The 25,050-nt window shown below is 38.0% G+C and overlaps 1 protein-coding gene, 1 long non-coding RNA gene and 1 other non-coding gene across 3 annotated transcripts; 1 reads left to right on the top strand and 2 right to left on the bottom strand.

Moving 5' to 3' along the window:
• Nucleotides 1–2,879: 2,879 nt before the first annotated feature.
• LOC114821260 (small nucleolar RNA Z196/R39/R59 family) lies at nt 2,880–2,962 on the bottom strand. The gene has a single exon (XR_003768706.1). It is a non-coding gene; the product is annotated as a small nucleolar RNA Z196/R39/R59 family (small nucleolar RNA).
• Nucleotides 2,963–7,196: 4,234 nt separating this feature from the next.
• On the bottom strand, nt 7,197–19,295 carry LOC103454721 (E3 ubiquitin-protein ligase UPL7). Its single transcript, XM_008394321.4, has 15 exons — nt 19,136–19,295; nt 18,893–19,015; nt 18,425–18,668; nt 17,755–18,347; nt 15,532–16,521; nt 15,106–15,440; nt 14,312–14,590; nt 13,953–14,205; nt 13,297–13,467; nt 13,091–13,183; nt 12,221–12,328; nt 11,653–11,769; nt 11,479–11,568; nt 11,212–11,308; nt 7,197–7,564 (listed from the first exon to the last, which is right to left on the bottom strand). Exons 1-14 carry the CDS (start codon nt 19,157–19,159, stop codon nt 11,225–11,227), a joined length of 3,504 nt encoding a protein of 1,167 aa, XP_008392543.3. The 5' UTR covers nt 19,160–19,295; the 3' UTR covers nt 7,197–7,564; nt 11,212–11,224.
• Nucleotides 7,852–9,890, top strand: LOC114820835 (uncharacterized). The gene is made up of 2 exons (XR_003768308.2): nt 7,852–8,186; nt 8,998–9,890. It is a non-coding gene; the product is annotated as an uncharacterized lncRNA (long non-coding RNA).
• Nucleotides 19,296–25,050: the final 5,755 nt, after the last annotated feature.

The following is a 25,050-nucleotide window of genomic DNA, read 5'->3' as shown; positions in this document are numbered from 1 at the left end:
GGAGAGCAAGAGGCACAGGGTTGCCTTCATTCTATCTAGAAAACACAAAGTTCCAAAAGATTAATATACACGCATACGGATATTCAATCAATGATGGCGCCTGGGATTCCAACCTTAACATTAATTGAAGGGGGCACTGTTTGGATCAAAACTTGAACTTTGGGCTCAAGAAAGGAGCTGGCCCAAAGGGATGCCTAGGGAAGAGCCCGGCCTAAGCCCAGCCGAAGCCCAGAAAACAGGAAAGGGCCTTTTCTGACTTGGTGCAGCTCATGAAAACCACTTGCTTACCTACCCAAAGGCCAAGTGGTATAGACTGACCAGCTACACAGCCCATAAAGTACTTTATGGTGGCAGTACATGTAAAATAGCTAATGAGTCATCACCCTTCAAACCGCATTCGGGCAAGGTTGCTGCTACAGGAGACCAAGCCGAGTTGTCTATATAAGAAGAAAGAGAAACCAGGAATAAGGACACTCAATCAAACAAACAAATGCAAGCACAAACTCTGCTCAAAGCCAGATTTGCCTTCAAAACGAAGCTGTAGTCAGCCCAAGCCTTCATCCCTCTCGGGACAAGCCTTCATCCCTCGCGGGATAAACCTTCACTCAAACCCTTGTAATAGCTCTGCTACCTTGTTCAAACTTGTTGTAGTATCGATTCATCTTTTGTAATCTCTCTCTCTCTAAAGCTTTCAGACCCTTGATAAACTACAAAGATTCACCTGCAAGACGATCAGCCTTACCCGACAAGCCTTGGCCAACGAGCCTTGCCCGAAGAGTCTTGCCCAACAAGACTTGCCCGATAAAGCCCGACAGTGAAGCAGAAGCCCGACAGCAGCCCTCAACCGGCGCCAACCTCCCGGGGAGCTGTGTGCTCGTCGACCAGGAAACATCCCCGACGGAAATTCCTGACGCGAACACCCCCATCCACCTCTCTTTACGGAAAGCTAAACCAAAACACAAGAAGCAACGCCTTAACATTCAAGAAACTAATCAAGTTTTCGTTGTAATTTCATATCGGGATCGGAATAGATCATCCAACAGCCTATCACAAACATCAAATTGGTTTTGTAAGATGGAGAGCTCAACGTCGAAGGCAGATATCATCATAAAGCCAGTGCTTCTTAAAGCTGGGATTCCTTTAGCTTTGTCAGTGGCTGGTTTCATCTGTGCCAAGATTGTGGCTAATCCAAGTGTTAATCCGAAAGGGTCTTCATTAGAAACTGATGATCAGGTGTGTTCCCTAGAGACCAATTCTCCCAAGTTTAGATACGAGGATGGTTTACATAGTTTCAGCTCTACTTGTATGCATTCAACGGAATGCTTAGAGATCCAAGATAATAAACGAAAATTGGAAGAAGAGATTTCGCGCCTGAGAATCCGACTTGATGAGCTTCAGAAAAGAGAATCTGAGTTAGAGTTGCAGTTTATACGCTACTGTGACTTGAAAGAGCAAGAATCTGTTCTTATGGAGGTTTCAAATATGTTGCTATTGTTAGTGGCTCGTGTTGAGTTCTTGGAGAGAGAAGCTGTTGGAGTTTAAGATTATTTTATTGTTTGAATTTGGGCTTAGCCTGTTAGTTAAAGGTTTCATTTTCTTGCTTATTAGGGTTAGGTTAGTTTTCTATATATATGATGTTTTGTAGCTCGTAGTATATCAAGCTAGTCACAATGTAGTCATTTAGGGTGCGTTTGTTGCACTGGACTAACTCGGACTGGACTAACTCGGACTGGACTAGCTTCAGGGACTAAGCTGGATTAGCTTGGCCTGGACTAAGCAGTACTAGAATTGTGAAGTGTTTGGTGCATGGCCGGACTAGCCATGACTAAATTTTTATTTTTTATTTTTTTTTATATTTAATTATGAAAACTTCCACTTTCTTGTCTAATTTTTTTTTAAGAGATAAAAGATGCTTTATTGAAAATATTATTCATCTCATAAACAAAATGGGGAAAGGATTTTGCTTTACATGAAAGTCTACATATTTTTTTTCACCATCAGCCATCAATACATTTACAAGTTGCAACTACTTGTGCTTAAACTTGAGTTCCTTCGCATATTCTTCAGTGCCCTTCAACTACTTATGTAGATCTTGCGTGCTTCAATTGCAACTGCACAGGCTATGGGGTGTCCAGAATATGTAAACCCATGAGAAAAAGAACCAAGCTTGCTGCTCTGAGAGTGTATGACATCTGAAACTTCTGGGCTCACAAGAATGCTGATTGGCATATATTCAGAAGAAGAGCCTTTCCCACAGATACAAGGTCTGGTTTAATGTTGTATTTGTCACACCTATACATGTAGCCAAGCCTTTCAAATGCATAGATTACATCGTTCCAAATGCACAGATTACATCATCATAAATAGAATGCAACAATTGTCTCTGGTCCCTCAGTGTGCAATACAAATGGAGCTGGAAGATCAAACTTTTATGGGCAGTCAGTGTGCAATACAAAGGGAACCATAAAGAGATGCTCATGTAGACTTCTAGATACAAATGCCAACTCACATGAGCAATGAACAATAATTTGGTAGATAATATTTTGAGTGTCATTTATGAACACTAAAGTTATACTAATGCAACCACGGCAATAAAAATAACTGACTAATAAACAATGTAGCACAAAGTAAATGTTTGCAGGTTAATGAAACAGAAAGCTGTTGAGAATAAAAGCTAACTGTGTCGCAAAGACCTGTAAACTTCTATGTACGCCCTGTTAAACGAAATGTCCAGCCACAGATAATAAATCTGGACATCAGATACCATGGGCAAACAACTCCAAAAAGATACAACAGCAATACATATTCACACAGACGACCACATATTAGACACAACAGGAGCAAGAAATCACAAATGAGAATGAACTAATCGTTCAAACTGCAATCTCAGTCGAAAGATGGTGATTTTAACTTACTAATCACAGAATATCATTAACGTTAAATATTTGCATCATAGATTGTAGACTTACTTCCAAAAAGATACAATTGAAAAGTTAATAATCCTAAGAAAACAAAATAAATTATTGAAATGGTAAACAAAATAAATCATATGGTAAAAACCCAGACTTTTATTGCTCTAAAAGATCAGATAGTCGATCACTAATTCACCCCATTGCATCTAGATGCAAGTAAGACAGGTCGTAATAGTTATCCTCATATCCATCAAAAACCAAGTTCAAATAACGAAATGGTAAACATAATACCGCACCCACCACCGCCACCAATTCAACCATTAAATTAACCCACTTCACAACTACCTACATCATTGGAATTTAAATCAATTCTAAGATTCTAAAAATACATACACAGCATCAATTCTAAGAATCATACACAAGCAATTGTACCTCTCATAGAGCTACAGAACAATGTCCCTGCAAAATTCAGTGATTCATGAGATGCAGGCGATACTAAATGCAATCAAATATAAGCAAGACTGACAAGTTCAACCAATTTGCTTAATCCAAAATCTCTAAACACAAAATACCCAATCGATTGAGCAAACCATGAACAACAAAAAAAAACACGGGGATAATAATTTCCACTGAAAGATTCTTGCACCATCTTAAAAACCCAACCCCAATTACACAAACTAAGAAAGCAATCCAACCCAGCAAATGAAAATTAAGAAAGTTCAAACACCTCTGAGTCTGTCAAGCATCTCTACCCAACTACAATTCAACAGAGATCGACATGAAAGACCAGAAAATCCAAACGAATTTAGAAATCAGAAAGCTAGGGCCCCCAAATCCAACGCAGACTTGTTCGTCTTCTTTTCCTTCTGTTGTTGGGACTCCGATTTCACGACGCAGCAGAAAGCACCAAACGAAGACCATCGCCAGAGATACAGGTCCGTCATCGATTGTTTATATGTCGGACGGCTACCAGGTGGTGAGACAAGGAAGGAGAAGGGAAAGGGCGAAGGTGCGACTGGACGAGGAGCAAGATGCAGTTGCAACGATTGATGTGCGAAGGTGCGAAGGTGCAAATGAGCGGTTGATGTGCGAAGGTGCGAAGGTGCGAAGGAGAAGGGAGATGACGGGATTAGAGGGCGGCTTGGCAGTCCTCTCTGAATCGGAGGGTCTCACTAAGACCTGTTAGCGAGGGACTCAGTCGAGGCGAGTCCCTGCTAATCCCACTAAACTTAGTCCGGGTAGGGAACAAACACAAAACTGGACTAAAGCTTAGTCCAGTCTAGTCCAGTGAAAGATAGTGAGTCCAAACAAACACACCCTTAGGGTTTTGTAGCCGTTCCGGCATTCTTCTCTATTAATAATATTCTTATTATTCTTGCTAGTCTTGTTCGTTGCGCACTCTGATATTCAACTGAAGCTTCATCCATGGAGGTTGAGAAGTGAGAACCAAGGGCTTGAGAAATTCGTTGGAGGATGTTTGAGAACTTGGAGCAAATGGAGTATTGCAAATCAGAAAATGGATTGCTTCGGAGGAAGGTAAAGAAACTTTTGAGGAAGGTAAAGAAACTTTTGAGGAAAGTAAAACGGCAATCTTGCCTAATACACGAACAAGACTTGAAGCTTGATGCTAGGGAAGCAGAACTTTTGGGAATCCATGGCGCACTAGAAACAAAGACAAGGGTTATCAAGAAACTGGGGAGTTGAGAGCGCTTTTGGAGCAACTGCAGGATGAGAAAAAGGGGCTCTTGGCAAAGCTTGGGTTGGCAGAAAAATCGGCTTCTTCAGTCTCCAAGGTGAAATCACTCTTCTATTAAGTAATAGAAGTCACTGTATTAGAAAAAAAATGCATTAGAGATCACAATGATAGTCTAACCATATTGTATGCAGATTGAAAAAGGGATCCAAATCGAGGACTACACACTACAGGCCTCGAAAAGGAGTTAGAGAATCTGAAAAAGGATCGTGCATCTGAAATTAACAAACTGATTTACTTGAGGGATCAATACATGCTTAAGGCACGAGTTGATGAGAAATCAAGCACGAGAAGAATAACAGGCTCAAGAGCAGGATAATAATCTGGAAACAGATTTTGAAGGAAGCTCAGAAGCTGGAAATTGTGGGATGGAGCATGAATTGACTAGCATGGTTGTGGAGCACAATAAGCCTTGCTTTGGAAATGTGAGGAGTAATCAGGAGCGTTCGAAAAGACGAAAGTTATTTTGCAGGCTTAAAAGATGAGTGGAAAGGAATGAGAAAGGAAGAGGAAGACTGGATGAAAAAGAAACGCATGACCAAGTCAAGTGTTTTGGAAGACATTCTGTTTCAGATTATGCAGAGAAGCATCACAGTGCAAGGAGATCTTGCTCAAGTGCATGAACCAAGGTTCTAAAAGAAGTTAGTGCTAGTCGGATGGCAGGTTGGGACCTAATGCCTAGATAACTAGGTGGGGTTTAGGCAGACTAGGCGGATATAAGTAATTTATTATATATTGTATAAATAAGTGTCTATTTATACTTAAAAAAACACACATAATTATATTGAGATATATAAATTTTAAAATAAAATGACATAAATTATGAAGTATTAGAACATATTGAAAACATGAGGAATAAACATATAATGAGTGTTTGTCCAAGGATTCAACAAGTCTCTTACATTTTATTGAAAAATTAAAATACAATATGAAAGTTATTAACTTCCTGTCTAAATGAAAGTTGAGACCTAGGCGGGTTTAAGGGGGCTAGACGGGCGCCTATGCGTGCTAGATGGACACCTAAGCGAGTCTAGGCGCATTTTCTTAATTTTCAAACGCCTAAAGACTAATAGGGGCCGTGGCTTGCCTAGTATGTAGGTGGGACCTAGACGGAGATTTTTAGAACAGTGGCATGAACACACAATAGTTGATCTTAAATTCACAAAAAAGATGTCTCAAATAAAGCCAATTCCTCCTTGAACTGAAATCAGTAACTAGTAAATTGAACTGAATGGCTGATTATCTATGATTCAAATGGAATCCTTCTAAAAGCTGCTTTAGATCTCAATAACCAAATATTCTATACAAATATTTAAGAAATGAGAAGGAAAAACAATTATTAATTATAAGTAAAACAACAGGTGGAAATCACATACTTTTAGAGAATTAGAGTACCTTGGTTTAACCCGAATACCATGAACGACTAATGTCTGTATGGAACCCCTTCAAATATGAAAGTTTAAAATCCACGTCTGAAGGGGATTCCCTACAGACATTTTCTCTCAAAGTTATTGGGCGTTTGTAGGTTACAGGCTGCAACTAGCGAAGACACTGGAAAAGAAAAAAGGTTGGTTGAGATTAAAATAAAAATATATGATCATTGTTATTTGATATTGCAATGCCATTCCATGACAAGGTCCATTTAGTCCATGAGCTGCTTTTCAATAAAGAAACATTGCAAATTATATCACTTCATTGTACTATTTTACTTCATTGTACAATATATTTTTAGCGTGTATCCACTTATGTTATGACAAATAACAATTTGTGTTTTGAGCATTAAAAAATCTCTTGATAATTTTGAGAGGGTAAAATCCTTTAAAAATAACAACCGAAATTATATTCTCTCGATAATCTTTTTCCTTAAGATTTCTTAAGTTTTTTTTATGCTTCAACCAAATCATTTGTCCCTCCTCGAAACAAACCCACAAATTGGACCAAGCCATAGCTCTTTCGCTGCAACAAGCTAACAAATAGGACAAATTGCATAACCTCTAAACATATTTCCTTACCAGAAAATGGCAGCTTTGTACCGTTTTTCAAACTCGAGAGCAACTTCTATTAAATGAGGTGTATACCTCTTCTTCCTCTCTCTCTTCATGTGATCACACGAGAAGGAAGGAGAGGGCGAGATAGAAAGAAGGGGGGGGATATATACACCCCGGTATATATGTATGTTCTTCCAACTCTCAAACTTTCTCATTAGATCATATTCCACTTTCATTCAGGTCACTCCACACTCAGATTATTCATACTATTTACTCTCTTCTTTATTCGAAGGAGAAGTGCTTTTTCTAGACTTCTGCAACTTCCCATAGAAGTGCTTTTTCTAAATAAAACATCAATACTATTTTCACATAACAGTCAGTATCAAACCTGGTCAGATCTTTGCTATATCTATCTAGCTACTCGTTTTGTCCATGATCCCCAAAAAAAGAAATAATCACATTACTCAATGATGTTTGCTGACCACATCTAAATGTACGTGAAACAGAACTGATTTAAGTGCATAGTGATCGTATAGATTTAGATTTGCATCAGAACCGAATCCAATTATGTTTCATATAGCAAATTGTACATCAGTCTCTGTTTCTTCAAATACACTCATGACATATGCAGCACACTGACAGAATTTGTATGCACTCGAGGCACGAAATGTTGGAGTCACAAACTTACCACCAACCGGGTGTTGGCCAGCAGCAATCACCCTGTTTGGCTCCTGAACTAACGAGTGCATCCCAAGGTTAAACCAAGATGCCATTTTTTTCAACAATAAGCTAAACAACACATCTCAAGATTTGAAGAACAGGCTTCCATGCCTCAAGCTTGTGGTCTTCAATATCTTCCAGCCTCTTCTGGATATAATTGCGAATCCTGGTGATAATGGTAAGGAACCTCACTGTTGAATAGTTAACCGTTCAATAAAATAAAAACCATATTAGTTACATAAAAGAATTCTCGTTTTTTTTTTTCGACAACCAATCAATAAAATAAAAACTATACTAGTTACAAAATTTCATTGTCAAGAAAAATTTAAGTATGTTAATCAATGTTTAATTTTTGACATTTTACTGAAGACAAAGTCCTCTCCCCTCCCACCTAAATTGTTGCTTAAGAACAAAGGTAGTTCTAGATAGCAAATGTATTAACAACGAAGGGAAAAATCTCAGCCTCCTCTTTGAAGTCTTGTAAAATATATTTCCTCTATCACAAATCCATTCCCTCTTTAACTTAACATACATCATTCAGCATTCACAAAACAAGACTGCTACATGAATACAGTAAAAAATCTGTTTGATGCTAAGAGTAGTGAATTTCTAATACTTCTGTGATGTATTCATGCGACAGGGTTCTTTGAGTCGAGAAGAGCTTGTTGTGGAACAGGTATATTAAAGACCTCTGTGCTTTGCAACTCTAGGTCCGTAGGAACATGTACCAATGCGACTGGTTATGTGTTTTGGGATGGATTCCATCCCTCTGAAGCCGCCAACGGGTCTTAGCTAGAGATCTACTTCAACAGGGTTGTGACCTCATATCTTGAATCTATTTCCAAAGCGGCATAATCTAATACTACTGCACTCTCTTTATCTTTTAGATATGTTATATGATAATATTTTAGTACTTCGTCCTTTGCTTTTCATGTAAGAGTGACAGATGATGTCCTCTGCGAAATTTCAGGTGTTTTGATCCTTAGTGCTAATAAGGTCATGACCCGGATCTGTAAATGGGCTCTAAGTTAGTGAAAGTAAATCCCATGCATGAACCTGAAGCTATGTAACTGATGCTTTCTCAGTGATTTGCCAAATCATTTTTATACATGAAAAGGAAAAATGAAAACTTTTAAGGCAATCAGTGCGTGAAATTACCATCTTATTAGATAATTTAAAGTATTTTTCTTCCCTTTCTAATAACTTCTATCTTCTGTCCGGAATGACTAATGTGGACAAGAATATGAGGCTATGGGTTATTCTTTTCCATTGTTCAGTATGACCTATCTGTAATAGTTTTACGGCTTTCAAAATCCGTACAATCAAGGACAATCAAAATTCACCTAATTTTAGTATGTAACTGGTGAGCAATACTGTTAGTACAATGATGATCACATATTTACTATTTATTTGCTACAAAGATTACATTTTCTTATGATAAGTTGGACGAAAATGAAAGGAATTTCAGAGATTTGTGCCTTTATGACTAGATTAATAATAAGGCAACATTCCTAAGATTTTTAGTTTAATTTCTAGTCAAAGTGGAAGTTGCTGGAGCTTTCGTTCTTTTGGATTCATGTGTAGGCATTATCTAAGTCATCTTATTCTCATAATTTTTATGTAGGGTCTACATGGTAAAAGCTGGCAATATTTCTATCCTTTGGACCATTTTGTTTTGCTTCCATGTGGCCACTTCAATACCTAAAGGGCATCAAACTTCAATTTGATCTGTCTCAAAAGATGATTGAATGGCTTGCGACTTTTACCATTTTCCAGGAGGAACCGACTCACTATCTCAAAGAAAAGCGGGGAATTGACTGCTACAAAATCAGAAAAATGGGAGATCACATCAAAGAGGCAGCGATTGAGTTGGTGAAATTGCAGTTGCACAGTTGGGGGAGAACGGAAAAGGAAAGCAGAGGAATGTTATTCCCATATTTTCTTGCTCCTACTTTGTTTGATTCTCTTGTGGTATGTGTTCTCTTTTATTATGGGTTTTGGAGTGAAGGCATCAAAGAGAGAGACTTGGCTGTTGCATAAATGGATTTATTGATGGCAATGAAAGAGTTATTGAAACAAAGGAGAAACGGCAGCAAGGAGATCAAAAGCAGAACTTAATGTTAACAGATGCAGAATTCATTTGGGTGCCTTAATGTACCAAAGAGTGGCCAGCACATAATTGAAGACTTCTACCGTTTCCTCTCTTTTACTGTCAGCAATCAATTGGGGTTAATCTTTCGTTGGTTACGGAAACGTAAAAGGGGAAAAGGAAAGGAATAAGGGAGCGAAGAAGCAAAAAAAAAAAAGGAGGGTTATCATTGAAGAAGGCATCGGCAGAGAAGGGGGATTTTCAGGCTTTTTCTGAACTTATTTTTCGTTTAATTTTTTTTATGAATTCAATAATATTTCCAGTTATGTTTCGAAACTAATTTCTTTTAGCTAGGGCTACGATGTAGCCATGACTATGAATGCTCAAATTCTGAATTGAATTATTTTCAAGTTTTCAATTTTCATTGAGTATCGTTTGCTGTGCTTACCATCTTGACTTTTTCTTAGTAAATTTGATGCAAGTTGAACAGATGTCATGTTTTCAACTTGAGCGATAGCTTCTTGCAAATATATACCATAAATTACCTAGTAGTAGATGCCATACTCTAGGATTTGTGTAGTCTTTATATAAATTTCCACTAATCGTAATGAGTTTCATATGTTAAACTAATCTAGATGTCATGGATGGTTGCATAGTGGAATATACATAATAGTCTAGATGCCATAGATATTACATGAATTAGGGAAATTTGACTATCAATGAGATTGAGTACTTGTTAGTAATTCGTTGCAAGAAATAAGTAGGATTGGTTATGGTGAGTCGGACGCTCTAGTGTTTTACTCGATTGAATTATAACTTGTTTTCTTGGCTGCCACTTTTTGTATTGTGATCCAATGAATTAAAAGCATGAGGCATGGGCGAGGCGTCAGAGGGATAGCACAGCCTAGGCGTGAGGCGAAGCCTCACGGGACCTAAATTTTTTAATATATACATTGAGCGTACACATATATTATATTAAAAAAAGAAGAAGATTATTAATCAATAATCACCTTGAGCACACACATGTATTATAAATACATAGACACACATATATATACATATATTATATTATATATATATATATTATATTATATATATATATATATATATAAAATAGAGTATGAAAAGCACAATGAGCCCACATATAACAATGTACGCAGACAGCACACACATCCATTATATAAAAAAAAAAACAAAAAAAAAAAGGCAGAGGGATGATAGTGCAAGGAAGAGGTATGAGGCAGTTAAAACCCTACCCAAAATTTGGGTTTGGGAGTATAAAAAATTAAAAAAAATAAAAAAAAATAAAAAAAATCCCCTGAGGCGCGCCTAGGCGGCTCCGGCGGCACCTTCCGCCCACTCCCTCAAAACAGAGGCGGCAACCCTCAAGCCCAGCCTCACAAGGTGCCTAGGCGCGCTCTGAGGCAAGCCTTTTAAAACATTGTTGTGATCATACGTTCTTGTTTTCATTTGTTTTGTTTTACTTTTAGTATCAACTCTCAAAACCATCATTATTTATCAATCTTTGTTAAATTTCACTACGTTGCAATTGGATTTAAGTTAGTTGTTTAGAATTAGATTAATTTCTGTGGGACGATATTAAGGGCTTGCTTTCTATACCATCGAACGATTCGTACGCTTGCGAGCATAAAATTTGGAACTAAGTTGGACTAATTTCGGTTAGTTTAAATTTCGCAACATACAAGATAGGATTAAGGGTTCAGTAAGGCAAGACAAAAAAAGTATTACCTGAAGGGGAACCTCAAGAAAGTTCAAATCCTGCATTGGAACTGATTGCATATAGAAGTTTGTCTCTCAAAATGCTTGGACGTTTGTAAGTTGGAAGCTGCAGGCATCACATTGAATGAAAAAACAAGCGTTATTTGTAGCCAAAAAGAAATGAGCGTAATTGGCCTGCAGATATAAGTGGTAGTCCGGTCGCATATCTGAACTGTTTTTTGAAATGTTTATTGATAAATTATACGGGGATAGGGGGTATTTCTCCCTTTATTGTACCTTCAGAGTATTGTAGCAAGTCGAGGCTGATGGAAGCCGCTCAACATCCTGTCCTCTCATTGTTGCCCAAAGAGGGATATCACATGCAACCTATATAAGAACAAACTTTTGAGTTAGTTTGATAAATTGATTGTATATACTTCATACATAGGTGTAGATGATCAATTAAGATACCTTATGAATTGTGAAAGTAGGCTGCAGGTGTTTGAATCCAAGTAATGGAGCTCGAGAACAACTGGTTACAAATTTCAGAAGCATACAACGTTCTTTAGGTTCAAATCCTTCCATTACCTGTGATAATGGTATGAAGAAACTCAATAAAACATAAAAGGATTGTAAGCATCCCAAGGAAAAAATGGGCACGTATAAGATAAGATACAATACATATACCACAATAAAATATGACAAACAAATAGTAGGACTGCTCATCATTTAAAAATCAGATAACGATGAAAGTTAGATTGCTTCTCTTCTGATAGTCAGACATGAATCAGCGCACTCAGATGTTGGGAAGAGAAAGAGAGCATAATATGTTTATATGAGCATATGGGCTCTTGAATGTGTAACAGATAATAGGCCATAAATATGGAACTCCATAGTGATTCAGTGAGGAAAAAAAAAAGGGAATGTATACTTTACAAGAATCATTTTGGAGAAACCACAAGTGTACTTTCTTCAAATAGGAAAACCTAATTCTACAAATTTATATAGGCTCATTCAACCTCTAAAGATGAGTCAATACCTCCCAAAAGATTTTAATCGTCCGGCTCCCCTCAGAGTAACCACCAGTATACTTTGTGTTCTTCCTTAAATCATCAACGTCAATGTCATGGTTTCCACCCGAAAGCAACTGCATATAGTAATTATAGATCAGTCTTTGACACCAATTGGACTCATGCGCATGAAAGCTCAGAAACCTTAAAAGGAAATGTAATTTTGAGGACCAAATACTGGACCGTAATGAACAATTACTGTCACTATGAACAAATTTAGATGGTGAAAAGATTAAAGTAGAAAATTTTGCGCCCACCCAGAAAATCTGAGGATAAAATAGCTCCATACAAGGATCCTTTAGTTAAAGCGACTCTTATATTTTAATTCCCCTGGTCCCTATTGTTAGATTTCAACATTTTTCTTCTTACCAACTAGCTCTTGGTTATTGGTTTCTCTTCCCAATGTTGGAAGAGGTCATAAGTTCGAATCCCCCTTTTCCCAATTGATCAACAAATAAAACTTTTTTCCCCTGCAATTTCGGTGCAAGTAAGGAACAATTCTGCTATTCTTTTTAAAGCCATTCATATTGATATTCTTTCCAAATTGTCACCTTATCAGTCAGCTACCTAAACCAAAGACAGAACAAAGTACAACCAAGAAAGAATGATAGTGCTTATTTATGTTTTTTACTTTTCTACTTTGGAATGAAAGAAAAAAGGGACTACTACTTGATCTTAAAAGTTTAAGATGATCAATATATTAAGCATAAGACTAATTGGCACATTAGGTTACGAGAGATGCATATCTTATATGAATTCGTCCATAAAAAAATGCACCAAGCGGTCATACATTAACATTCACTAGAATTACAAGCAGACCCATGCATTCAGGGACTTACCTGATTAAATTCACCTGCATTAAATAGTTTTAGCCAGGATGGTGATATGACATCAGCTAACCCTCTATAGAACGCATTTGAGAAAGGAAAAATCTGCAATTCAACATAAAATGAGGTAATTTTTCTCACCAATATTGTAATAATAATTCTTTCAAAAATCTTCAAAAGATATATATTCATTAGTTGAACCAGAATGAAATATAAACCTGTCGGTTAAGCTTATAATCAGCAATTCCATGAATGTACTGCATTCTGTTCTTGTTTGTCACAGTAACATCCTTTCCACCAGGCTTAAGCTCAATGATACGCCGTTTCCCCAATGATTCTTCAGTTACTGTAAAATCAAGAGAGAGTTCCTCCACATCACCATCATAGTGCTGCAATAACCACACAACTAAAGATCAAAATCTTTCAAGAAATAAAATACGTGGCGAAGCATTTTAATACAGGTAAGACAAACTTAATTCAGAATGGGGGCTTCCAGATACCAGATACCCATTGCTTTTATCTCAAAGAGTTCAGACAAAGCAACCAAAAACATCTTATTTCAAATAGTTTGGGTTGCAATGCAACCATATGGACCCTCTGAAGTATACAATTAGTAGTCCTGGCATCATGTAGCCTTTTTCTGTTGGATAATTTTCATATATCCCCTTAAAGGCCAAGGCACATTAGTTCCTTACCTTCGCATCCAAGTTTTATCTCTTAAATCGTCTACGATAAATCCTGAAGAATCTCACTATTTTATCTCAAAACGTATTACATGAATTCAATTTAGTTAAATTATCATCAAAATATTGACCGATGGTTGAGAAAGTAAATGAGAAAGGAAACAAAGACAAACAACAAAAACAATGTTCACCTTCACGTATATGAGATTCTTGTAAAGCTCTGGATCCAGTGTTGACAATTCATCAAGAAAGCTATACCGACCTAACAGCTTTTGTACAAAAACATGTGAAAAGGAGTAGTCTAGCAAAATTCCTTCATAAAGAGCTTTGCCAACAACTCTTCCAAGGAATTCAATCATCTGGATACCATTCTCTAGGAACCTTGCAGACATGTTAGGGATTAGAAGTCCGTCTGATGTTGAGGTTTGGGAGAATAGCCCATAACTGCAATTTGGAAAGATGAGGTTAGAAAACTGACTTAAAAATATGCTACTATGTCAGAAAGCCAAATTTGTAATTGCTTTTTATCTTTACAAACTCTGAAACTTACTCGGGAGAAAAGGCTGCTTTTGATATATCAGTCAAAAACTCTTTGGATAATCCACCATAGTCCAGGCCAGCCTCCGGAAGGCCACATTCACTGACAAATGAAACATGGATTGATGATTTTAACCTTGAACCCAGGGAATTTAATTGCCGAAATCCATCTTCAACAATATGACCCCGGCGAACTACTATTTCAACTGATCGTGAACCAGGTCCAGCAACTTCACCAGCCATTTTTCTAGAGGCTTTGTCCATCTTGATAAACTCTCTAAACATCTCAACTCTGCCGGGATAATAAACATAGAATAATTTAGAGCAGAGGCCTTTTAAGATTTTCAAAACCAAAGTTAAAATAATGTCAAAGCTAAAACTAAAAAAAAGTAGGTAGTGAGGAACATAATTCGATATCCTCAAACTTAGTGAAGAATTATATGAACAATGAAGAATAGGTGTTGAACAAGCCCTACCAACCCACCCACCAACCAGTGCTCACTCAACCTCACAAGCCAGAGTAGCCACATACGCATATTGCATTGGACAAATTCTGCACTATCACTTGCAAACATATAGAAACCAAACATTCAGGTCAACACACCTCAACCCCAAGGCATATGACAACTACCAGTGGAAAAAGCCAATAACAGGTCCTTCAAAGGCCACAAAATGGGGTTTCAACAACCAACAAAAACAAGATTTCTCCAAAGTTATGAAAGTACACAAAGGCAGCCAAACAATACAGAAGAAACAACTTTGAACTATGCAATCATTGATTTTTCAGTTTGTCAACTATTTCCGTACCTTTCTTCAAATGGAAATACATGTGGAGTTGTAGTTATAAGAGAGCCTATACTTGGGACAACCTGAGCATCATCTGACCCTACATTTGCTGAAAAAACTTCATGAGTTCTGGCGGCTACAGCACTTGGAGGGCGGTTCTTTCTAGCAGGTGCAAGCCACAAAATAGGAGGGCAGAACTGGTGCCTGCAATCCCTTTCATACATTAAATGCAAGCATCTGATTGCAGATTCCATAAGGGGTCTACCCTGCTGTCCAATAGTTTGAGAAAATCCATTATAAACTAATGTATTGATAACAGACGCAATTTTCCGTTGTTGCTCCAGTGTGAATGGCACCTATTAAAATGCTCATATGATCAGAACTGAAAAATCCAAAAAAATCAATAGGAAATAGAAAATAAGAAGTAAAAAACCTAAAACTGTTTACCTGTTTCTCGTAAAACTCTATGTCATCGAGAATCAAAAGCAGGTGTGAATAGCTTGCACAGAAAAGATGAAGCATACATGACATGTCTCTTGAGATACCTTGAGGGCCATGCCTCACAGGTTCTATATCCCAAACGTCAGATGAATCCTCATGAACAGATCTAGGCTTAGGTTGACTATCATTCAAATTTGTACAATCAACGCTTGCTTGTGACTTGCCAGTAATTTTATGAAGAACACTGACCCACTTATTAAATCCATCATTGTTGGTGTGTTTTTGTTTTCTCTCAAAACCCTTATCCTTTTCTACACCACCAGAATTTTTACTGATACAATCATAACGATAATGACCGGTGTGACGATCCCCAGGGTAAAGGTAAGTTTCCAAGGCTCTCCATAGATTCTCAAGAAACCCAGGAGTAAATGACAGCATGTTAAGGACAGGCAACGACCCAACTGCGGGGTTCAAGAATGAAAATATTCTGAGCATGTAAGAATATAAATTCACAACATCTAGCAGTTCCAACTTCCCTAAATGTTCCCATTTTTTTGGTGTCAGAATCTCAGACCCTTGAATATCACCAACTTTGTTCATTGTTGCCAAAAGATCTGTAAGATGCCACTGCTGGGAAATAGGCCTAAACATATCCAAGTACATCTCAAAGGACCCCGTCTCACCCTCACATAAAACTGTATTGGACTTCTCATGTGTTCCAGCATCACTTTGGAGATTCTGGTTATCCTTGACACAGTCAACATTCTCAAGCCTAGACAATAAGTTTTCTGCAAGAGTGTTAACAGCAGAGACATATGATACAAAATCCAAATCTTGACTGAACCCTCCAGGATCAATGGAATCATTCTCTGTCCCTGTTGCAAGGCATATAATGTTTGCAAGAGCCCAACCAACTGGGGGAATCACCTTGGGAAGAAAATGAACCTTTGACTGATCCACATCTAACATCTCTTTTAATATTTTCTCTTTCAAAATCTGCCATCAGCTGAAAAAGTTTGATCGGTCCCACATGTCTGAATTACAGGGCATATAAGTTATATTTGAAAGGAAAAAATAGAACTTGGGTTTAAACCACTTATATACTGACAAATACGATGATGAAATTTTTTAAAAATTCACATAACATAGACAGACAGATAGATGGGTGCATGCAATTTATGTAGAATGAACAAAACACAGCACGAATATCATACATGATTAATAGTTCTGCTCATTAATTACCCAAGTCGACAACTTCAAAATAAAATAAATGAAAAACAATGCCTCCAATGGAGAAATGTTCTGAGTCATTGCTACTTGTAACTCCAAGGTACCATACACAATATGTTTACTGTTTACATTTACCTCTTATAAGTGTCAACAAAGTATTGAGCCATTAATAAAATTAATTCCCAATCCAAAATAATTGGTTGATCTAGCATGTATTATTTTCAGAAGAAGAAAAATGCTCTCTCCAAAATCTTAATAAGATTAGGGAGGAAATTGTAATGGCCCCTCAACTTTAACCCAATTGGAGTAATGGCCCTCAACTAAAAGTCTGTGACCATTGGTCCCTTAACTCATAAAAACGTGCAGCTATGGTCCTTTCATCAACTCTGTTAGATCGTCAAAATGAGCCACGTGTCACGCACGTGAGGCTGAATCAAGGGGCAAATATGGAAAACCAAATGAGAAAAATTGTAGCAATGGTCCCTCAACTTTAACCCAATTGGAGAAATGGTCTCTCAACTTTAACCCAATTGAAGCGATGGTCCCTCAACTCTATCCCAATCGTAGCAATGGTCTTTCCAAAATAACTCATTTTGACGGAATTCTGACGGAGTTGACGAAAAGGACCATAACTACACGTTTTGATGAATTAAGGGACCAGTGGCCATGGATTTTTAGTTGAGGGATCATTGCTCCAATTGGATTAAAGTTGAGGGACCTTTTCTACAATTTGTCAATGTATTGATTGCAATAGATCCCCTTTACATGGCAAAGAGATAGAGATAGATAAGCTTTCAATTTGAAATATCAGGTTATGGTTGGAATTATGCAGCAGTTGCTCATAAGTTATACATAGATCATATAAGATTCAACACGCAGAAGCATGATCATAACTACTGATAAATCTACTTAGGCATATATTCTAATGAGTGTACATTAAAGGGAGTATCTCACTGAAAAGAATTTACACTTATTAGGTTCAAATTTAATAAGCCTTACCAATAATGTCTGGAAACAAGGTGAGAGAATGGACTTGTGCCTCATAGCAGATATAAGCACAGCTGGAAGGCGTTGAGTAAGACAAGGAATTGTAAGTAGAAACATGCAGTACTTCTCAGCAACATAATGGACATCCAATATGCCAGGGCCATCTGAATCAAACTTAGCTAGATGAAATGGCCTGAGAGCTAAAGTTATTGTACTTGCAGTAATCAGAAGACTATCATCTCTTTGTATATTACTGCTTATCTGTGAAGATCCCGGAGGATCCAACGTGCTAATGTATCTTCTAATGGCTAAGTAGAGACCACTTTCACCACCACCCATAAACCGAACTAAATCCTTCACTGCTGCATCTGCACTTAGCCAGTCAAGCTCAGCAACGCTCTTCCATCCTTTGAGATCAGTTAAGACAACAACAAAACGCATTGCTAGGGAGGTGAGAGCAACAAAATCTTGACCCCGTGCACAGGACGTGTCACACTCAGAAAGAACAAACATGCAGAGAGAAAGCAGTTTCCTTGACTGATAACTCCAGACTCTTCTTTCTTCAAGAGTGCCAATTGCCAGGGAACAATAGTTCTTCTTTGAATCTAGATACGGAAAATGAAATCAACCTAACAGCTAAAACACACCAAGAAAACTTTTCAATTGTCAAAAAGAAGCATACCAGTAGAATTCACACTTTCCAGTAGAATCTGAAAGCAAGTCTTCATAGAGCACATTTCTGCGGTTTGAATGCTCCTATGCCGAGTAGATAAACAAGTAACAAATAAAAGAAAAGGCCTCACTACATTGCTGGAAATCCATGTTGCAGAGAAGGCTAACTTAGTATACCGGTCCACTACTTTCTCCCACTCTTCTCGAAACTCCAACGCAGCAATCTTCGCTGCCCTGCAGCGCCTCCACACTCTCTGAAAACACAAATTAAACATAAACAACAAACAGCCTTTTATATCCCTCACTAGAGAATCTAAACTCTCCTCCTTTTTATCATTTTTTTTGCATTTTGCTTCTTGCTCGCATAAAATTCGCTTACTTTAGGCCGAAAATCAACACCCAAAGAGGGTTTAGGTTCCTGAGAGACCTAAAAAAACAGAAAAGAAACTAAAAAAACAGAACAAAAAAAAAAACACACCTGAATGAAGAGAGCAGCAGCCGTGGCCCGTCGGGCGTACTGACGGAGCTCTCGTTCCTGAGAGACCTTCTCGAGCAGCGCGTCTCTGGTAATCTCCTTGGCGCTCGCTCCTCTCAACGAAACCTGAGCAATCCGGTCGCCATTTCGAATCAAATTTCAAATTTCTGAGAAATGTAATCGCAATTTTCGATTGATTGGAAAAACAGAAATTGAATTTGGGGTTGAATAATTAAATTGGAATACCTGATGTTTGCCTGGCTTGTCCATGGAATTCGTCGGAGCTCAGCGACCCTGCAATCGAGAGCTTTTTCTTCGATTTCTTTGGCTTATCGTCAACGACGACGATCTTTCGCGACCGTTTTTTTCCTGAGGCTTTCCCCTTTGTTTTTGTTTTGCTACTTTGACTTTTTATCGCGTCGTGCACTTTCGTTTTTATCCTAGACGCGCCAAAGCGCGCGTAAATCCCAACATATACATATATATATATATATATATATATATATATATATATATTGGAAACTGGGGAATTCATTACCCGGGTAAAGAAGCCAAACATAACATGGAGAGCCTACAACAAGGCAAGCAGACAGCAAAGCAAAAGAAAAACAACGGACAGCAGAGGGAGTTACAAGGAAGACGCCATAGCCAAGCTATCGCATCACCCCCTCCACTGCCCCTATTACATTACGGAAGACAGGGTAAACTGTCATTTTGAAGCACAAAAACTAACGAAGATGGGGGTCTATCGACCCAGGAAACATCGCACATCTCCGCACATCGCTGTGATGCCAACGAGTCCGCCACCATGTTGGTTGATCTTGGAATCTAAGACCAGCGACAGTCCTGGAAAGACCCCCTTAACCGTTTAGCTTTCACTAAGGAAGGGTAGGCCTCCCATCTGCCATTCTCAAACAAATCCAAATTATAGGAAGTTTCCCTAATGGCGCGTTTACGTAAGGGTAATCGGAATCAAGAAACGGAATTGAATTCCGATTACGGTATACTCCGGTGTTTACTAAATCTGGAGGAATCAAAATTTAGTGGGTCCCACACAAATTTTGGAATCCAATTCCAATATTTGGCTGATTTGGATTCCTAAGATAAAGGAGGTATTTGGATTCTGGATAGCTTGGGGAATCAGAATGCTAACTTTTTTCCCTTTATGCCCTCACCTACTTTCATTATTTCCAAGATTATCCTTTTAACCCTAGAGTATTATTTCCATTTTCACGCTACCATATCTAACGTTCTGGAACGGTTAGTTGATTAATTCAGTCGACCTAGAGTAAATTCAATCGATCTAAAGTAACTCTGTAAATACATGCAGAATCATTTTGTTACTCAATGCAGAATCAGTTTGTTACTTCATGCAGAATCAGTTTGTTACTCAATGCAGAATCAATTTGTTACTTCATGCAGAATCAGTTTGTTACTTCATGGAGAATCAGTTTGTTACTCAATGCAGAATCAGTTTGTTACTATTATATACTATATCAAATTTTATTAAAAAAAAGTATATAAAATATTTGATTTGGGACAAGGGCATTTTAGTAATCATACTGGTTTATATTCCGATTATGCTGAATTAGTAAACAGCTTTATGGAATTGTATTCCGATTCCAGACAGTTTTAGTAAACAATTTCAACAAGAATCTGATTCTGATTCCACCTCATTTCAATTCCTCCTCAATCAAATTCCTCCTCAATCCGATTCCTCTCAATTTGATTACGGATTAGTAAACGCGCCATAAGTGATTGTGATAGGGATTCCTTGATTGAGTTGTTCTTCAATTGGGAATATATTAAAAATAGGATTTAGTAATGAGCCTTATCTTTATCATGCCACGATCAGGGGAGCTTTGAGCATTAGTAATCCACTGCTTGAACTTCCAAAGCTTTGAGCAGCGCGTGGGAATATTTGTGTGCCCTACCCGTTCAATAAAGGCAATCTTGTCTTTCTTGAGTATAGATTTATTTCCCAATTTGATGTAGATCTTCCAATTTGTCTTAGAAGTAAAGTCTTCTAGGAAAAGGAAAACAATTGCCACCAAAGCTTATTTAAGCATGCCTTAAGCAGGGGGTTAAATAAATTTGAAGAAATTTTTTTTATCCCAACAAGAAATAGAGAAAGCCAGAGGAAATTTATTCTCCCTCCCTTAGCCTTCTTCTTTGCTTGCCCTTGCAAAGAGTTGATTATCGTTGTCATTGTTTTTCTTCCCTTTGCTGCATTAAGGTAGGAAATTTTTTTTTCCTTCTTCTTTTTCTTAGGTTGTGCTATCGCAAAACAGTAGTCGGGGTGGTGCTGCGTGTTGACTGGTAGAAGCCAAGAGCTCGGCTTGGCTTGAGCCAAGAGGAACGACAAATTGAGGTACGAAGCTGGGTGAGCTGCAAGGCTCAACCCCTTGGGCTTGGCGCGAGTCCCTGTTGCTGGTAAGTAAGTTGGCCTGCTTATTGAACCTTCAATTGAGAAAAAGTCAAGGGCTTTCTTTGATGCTTGTGGAAATTTTGTTGCTTCTAAAAGGGTCGTTATTGAGCTCTTTCTAGCATCTGGGTTCGGACATAGAGTGAAATATCCAACTATGGCTAAGTCTAGATTGGCTTCTGAAATGCTTGCCACTATGAGAAGTGAGGGGAAAGTTGATTCAGTTGCAAAGAGGCGCCAAAGCATGCTCTTTTTGTTGCTACCATGTCTGTATTGCCTTCTAAAAAGGAGGATGACACACCCCGACCTGAAATGTCCACTTGGACTACGAATCGAGTCATGATGGCCAACACCAGGAAGGTGACGAAGCCATAAAGTGTAGTGATGTGGAAAATGTGAGTAAATTTAAACCTAAAAATGCCTAAATGCAAGAGTGCACATGTGAGCGGAATGAACCCAATTCACACGTGATGCCAAAGCATAAGTAAAGTATATTAAAAGTAGGATAAGAATATACCATCGAAGGTAATCTCCTATTCCAACTTTTGCCAAGTATCCTCATCGACACAGAAACTCTGACACTAAAACCTAGAGGGGCGAAAAATAAGGGTGAGTAAACCTAAAAATAAAGCTTTGTAAAAACCTTTTCGAAAACGTAATAACCCTTCACCATAAAACAAGTATAGTTTCCAAAATATACGTACTACATACAGTATGAAAATACTTACCGTAGCCTGCAATATCTCAAGAATTCAATATGTCACAATATTTTGTAAATAAATATCTAACGTCCGGTAATCACATAATCTTGCATAAACAAACATAACATATCAAGTGCTTATCGGCATATGCTGACACTCGAGTTCATGCAGAGATATTCTTACATGAACAGGACTATGTGTAATAATGATTTTACGTTTTTCACATTGTTTATGATTTATTTACGATTTATTGAAATTTTACGTTTACAAAAGATTTACGAACCATGGCCTTTTACGCTTTACGATATATGATGGATTCACGAATATGATTTTATGTTTTCACATGATTGATTTATTATGGTTTATGAGATGATGCTTTGAGCTTTGAGCTCCGATGATTTGATACGAGAAAGGTGATTTAAGTTTTCGGTGCTTACTTAGTGGGTAATCATACAACACATACATGCAACATAAGTATGCATTTGTCTATGGCCATATGACACATTTGATGAGTAGTGAGATATTTATGACATACTCCCAGCTTCATTGACGAAACCAGTGTCGGACAGCTTTACTAGCCATGACTAGTGTCAGTGTGTTATGTAGTTATATATTTCTTTTATAGTGTAACACAGTGTCGTACAGCTTCACCTTCGAGTGATGGTTATGCCTTCGGGTGACTATGATACCCCTAGTTGAGTACTTTATTATTTCAATTTACAAAGATTTTATGGTTTTGCCTTCGGGCGACCATGTTACCATTATTGAGCACTGCTTTATACATACACGTTTTACAAAGGTTTTTATGGCATGCTAGGGTTTTTTCAGAAAACCTATTATGTAGTATTATATATGTGTTTTCAAAACAATGGGTTAGTATGTTCAAAAGAAAAATTGTTTTACTTAGTTTGTTATTATAAACTTTGCGGGCTGCAGACCGTAATATTGATAACTTATTTGTTAGATTCGTTAAGCAAGTAAGAAATTCCCGAGGGTATCAAAATACCATTTTGCACCTCAATGTGAGAATGTGCCTAGATCGTCCGATTTACACCTTTAAAAATTAATAAAATCGCAAAAATAGAGACGCGTTGTTACAAAGGAAACTGCTCAAGTGTGATTTCTCAGCTGTTGTAAATGGAGCAATTGAGGATGAAACTTCTATGATCAGAGATGCTGAAGATGAGGTGTCGAATGAGCAAACTGTTAAGTGCAAGGTGGCTGCTAAATACGGGATGGCCATTGGAGAGCCATAAATATCCAAGATGATAATGAGTAGTCTACTTTGTTTAGCTTGTGTTGGATTTTGGTGTTATTCATGAAAGTTTATCATCTTGCTAGAAATTTAAGAAATTGTTTTAATCGCTTTAGCCCCATCTTTGGAACTTCGCTTTGTCTTGCGAAACTTTTAGCCATAGCACCAGCAGTTAGGCATACTGGTTTTGGTCAAGCAAACGAGTCCACATAGCCACTATGGACGTGAGTCTTGGCTTCTTGGGGCATCGAGCTACTAATGTCACAGCCCGTCCCGAGATTCTATTTATCGAGGTTGTGAAATGACGAAAGTACCCTTGACAGTTACTAAGGTATGTGTATGGCATGTTTTGAATAATGTATATTTTCCTAAGTTTTGGAAAATTTAAGTTGGATTAAAGGATGTATGTATATTTGTGTGGTTAGGGAATTAAGAGTGACTTGTTTTTGGGTGGACCACACACACACACGCACGGGACAAACCTTTCCTTCCCCGTGCCCTCTCTCTCTTCCCTCGTAGCTCACACTCTCTCTCTCTATCCCTTCGAATTGTACGGACCAAAGCACAAAACCCTCGAATCACCACGAATCGACGCCAATAAGGTGAGATTCTTCATCCTTTTAACCTCCTGATTTGAATGGTGTTACTTTTAGAATTGGAAACCTTAGAAATCTCGTCGAACCCGTGACCCATTTTGAAATCACTGTTCATGCACACGTGAATTGTTGAATTTCAGGGAATTCTAAGCTTACAGTGAGCTTAGTGAGGTCCTAAGGAAGCTCGGAGTGCTTAGTTTGAAGGTTTTGGACGTCGGGATCGTTGAGTTCGAAGTTGGCCAGTTTTCTTGGAATTTCTCCGGTGAGATTTCGTAGTTTTTAGAGCCTTAAACTAGTACATCGTGATTCTACATGCTTAGGGCTTCATTTTGATATAAAATGTGTGAAAAATGGTTGAGAAATGACGGAGAACAAGGAGATTGAAAAATCTCCAGTTTTCCGGTGATCGGAAAAACCAGTCCAGCGACTGGAGGAAGAAGATGACGCACATGGAGCGCGTAGGTCTGTGCCCCTCCCGACGCGTGGGGGCGTGTGCGGCCTCGAAATTTTTTTCTAAAAATACCTCGACGTCCGTGACGTTGAGTAGGTCACTGTGGTATATTAATATACCCAAATTGAGCATCGTATGAGAAGTTATTACGAATTGTCGGTTATGTGCTTTAATTAACATTTTTATAGTTGTTTCGCATATAGGTGATACCTATCCCGAGGACGAGCGCATCCAGGGACGTCACGAGGGTTACGACCCTTCGACTTACCAGTGAATAGGCAGTTATTTTCTGTTATTACCTATATACTACTGAAATTCCCAGAAATTGAATTTAAAAGAAAGTATGTTTTAAGATGCCATGCATGCATATTATGAATTATATGAATTGATAATTGATGCATATATACGTGTGAATTGGTGCTATGGACGCACATGTGAGTATCAGGTGAGTTTTACATAGTCATGTGAATCATTGATGATGTGAATTGTGTTGAGAGCTTATAACCTGCACCCCTGGTGTTAGTGCTTATATTATTCACCCGCACCGCACGCTCACCTTGGATCCAAGTAGGTGCATGTCGTACAGACCATGAGAGGGTTCAGACATGCTAGTCGTACATATCACTAGAGGTGGTTCCGACTGGTAGGTGACCTTAGATTATGTGCACAGATGATTGATGAGAGAAGCACTAGAGCGTATTATTACACCATTCTTGTTGTACAGACTACTTCA

This window comes from Malus domestica, chromosome 14 (genome assembly GCF_042453785.1).
Source record: "Malus domestica chromosome 14, GDT2T_hap1".
Taxonomy (NCBI): Eukaryota; Viridiplantae; Streptophyta; class Magnoliopsida; order Rosales; family Rosaceae; genus Malus; species Malus domestica.
The sequence above is the reverse complement of the archived record's forward strand: the minus strand, read 5'-3'. Positions and strand labels throughout refer to the sequence as shown.